Below are 2,394 nucleotides of genomic sequence, written 5' to 3' on the forward strand. Positions count from 1 at the left end.
TCTCTCACAGGTAGGCGTACTTCAAATGCGCTGGAAGCGGCTTCAATTCTTTCGCGGGCGTGGGTACTTCAGTCGGCAGAGGATTCTCGTCTGCTTCTCTTCTCAGTAGAGTGCTTTGATCAGGCAGCTTCTCGATGCTTGACAGTTGAGCGATCCCGCTTGACCCAGCTGGTCGTGGTCGCTCACAGAAGTCCATTACTGCTTTCGCAATGGCTTGATCATCCATCTCGCCAACTTTCATAGCCTCGTACCAGTCAGCGACTTCTTTCTCAATCTCTTCGTCTGCTGCGGAGTCTGTGAATTGTCTCTGTAGGAACTCCTCTTCTAGATACTCTTGCACCAGAGGCTCGGTTATGTCCACCGAGTGCACGTTCTCACTGTCCCTCGGCCTTTTCATTGCTTCGTCGATGTTGAAAGTGAATTATTCTCCATTGAAGTCCAGACTGATCGTCCCATTACGGACGTCGATTATTGTGCTGGCTGTAGACAGGAACGGTCTTCCCAATAGGACTCCACTGGACTTCTTCGCTACTGGCTTTGTCATTTTGATGACGAAGAAGTCAGCTGGGTACAGGAAATTGTTCACCTTTACAATCACATCTTCAAGAATTCCCTCAGGGTGAATGCAAGACTTGTCGGCTAGCTGTATCATGATGTCGGTGTCGACAAGCTTAGCCTCTCCCAACTTCTTGTATATAGAATATGGCAGTACATTGATAGAAGCCCCTAGATCGCATATTGCGTGCTCCACTTGAATGTCTCCAATTGAGATTGGGAGTGTGAACATCCATGGGTCGGTCTTCTTCGATGGGAGGTCACTCCGCTGGATCACTGCAGAGACATTCTCCTCTATAACCATCCTTCCTTCTTTAGTGACCTTTCCTGCCAGGTAGTCTTTGACAAATTTACTAATAGGGGGCATCTTCAACGCCGTCAGGAGTGGCACTTTGACTTCCACGTCCTTGAATAAACTGGCCACATCAATCGTGGCATCTCTCCTCTTTGTAATCATGCCTCGGTAGGGGTAGGGCTTGGCCTTCTCAGTTCCTTCGCCTTGACCTTCTCCTGAGGTCTCGCCGCATACTTTCGCTTTTCCCTTATCTCTTCCTCCGGCGGCTTGATCAAGGGAACTGGACTCTGCTCCTTTTTCGCGGCTCTGTCCAGATGTAGATACTGGAGAACTTGTAGGTGGAGGGGGGCTTTGATATACCTTCCCTGACCTCAGGGAGACCTCGCTGATGTTCTCTCGCCCAGTAGGCTGCACCGTAGCAAGGATCTTTCCTTCATTCCCTCTCAGTTCCCCTAGTGACATGCAACTTGAGAAAGTTGCTTTGTAAGCATGTCCATAGCTGCCCTCTGTTCCTTCTGTGCCTCCTGGATTTCGCGCATCGCATCATTTGGATGGTGCATAACCATAACCTCTCCTGGACCTTCATTGGCGTGCATGTTATATCTCTGATTTGAAGGTCCTCCAGCGTAGCTGGGCTGAGGATAGTCCGACTGCCCATAGTGCTCAGATTGATACTGGGGCTGATGGTATGGTTGGTTCCCTTGGTGTTGTTGGTTTCCTCTTTGATGTGGCGGAATATAGCTCATCACCTGGTTGTTTGGTTGTCTCCCAGAGTTGCTTGACTGGGGGCCTTGATGTCTGTATCCCCAGTTCCTTTCTTGTTGTCTTCCCGATCAGTTGGGCTGACTTCCGCTGGACCAGTTACCCCGGGGTCCGCCTGACCAGTTCCCTTGACCACTCTGCCCTCTGTTTCCTCCAGTGTTCGGTCTTTCTTGAATTCGAACAGGCAAATTGGGCTGCCCTTCGGAGGGTTATGTCTGCTGTGTAGATGGTTGAGGTGGTTGTCTTGGGCTCTGATCATCCCACTTGAAATTTGGATGATCTCTCCATGGAGCATCCCTCTGTTTCCCTTGGACCCAGTTGCAATCCGTGTTCCAATGGCCGACAACGTTTACTTGATTCGGAGCTTCTGCTCGCAATAGTAATAATGGTGCTCCTCCGGAGGTGGTGGCACATACGTCTTTTCTTTAGGAGCTGGAGCTGGAGGTGCTCTGGTCTTTTCCACTCCTTCTAGCAGCTTCTTCTCCATTTGCTCAAATCGAGCCTCCAACTTCTCATTGCTTCGTGCTTCTGCTGCGTGCACCGCTCCTCTTCTGTACTGGCCTCGAGAGGTCTCATATGATCTTTTTACTTGATCAATCTCTCCAGAATGCTCTTTGCTTGGCTGAATGGGGTTTTGGAGAAATCCCCGTGGGCAGCTAGATTGAGATCATTCTTGTTGTCCACCGTCAACCCACCATAAAAGGTTGAATAGACCTCCCGCTCTCCCATTTTGTGATTAGGACACGTTTGCAGCAGTCCCTGGAATCTGTCCCAATACTGCC

General features: G+C 50.0%; 1 protein-coding gene across 1 annotated transcript; it reads right to left on the minus strand.

The window, feature by feature from the left end:
• Nucleotides 1-421: 421 nt before the first annotated feature.
• On the minus strand, nucleotides 422-1,596 carry LOC121760675. Its single transcript, XM_042156312.1, has 2 exons — nucleotides 1,318-1,596; nucleotides 422-1,258 (listed from the first exon to the last, which is right to left on the minus strand). The coding sequence occupies exons 1-2, from the start codon at nucleotides 1,594-1,596 to the stop codon at nucleotides 422-424; spliced, it is 1,116 nt and encodes a 371-aa protein (XP_042012246.1).
• Nucleotides 1,597-2,394: the final 798 nt, after the last annotated feature.

The sequence above is a fragment of the Salvia splendens genome, chromosome 13, assembly GCF_004379255.2.
Source record: "Salvia splendens isolate huo1 chromosome 13, SspV2, whole genome shotgun sequence".
NCBI classification, from domain to species: Eukaryota; Viridiplantae; Streptophyta; class Magnoliopsida; order Lamiales; family Lamiaceae; genus Salvia; species Salvia splendens.

Excerpts from the sequence above, each read along its gene's own strand:
- LOC121760675 (XM_042156312.1), bottom strand. The coding sequence starts at position 1,596 with ATGAGCTATATTCCGCCACATCAAAGAGGAAACCAACAACACCAAGGG. Across the intron at positions 1,259-1,317 it reads TTACAAAGCAACTTTCTCAA|CCTACTGGGCGAGAGAACAT; the intron begins GTTGCATGTCAC and ends GCTACGGTGCAG.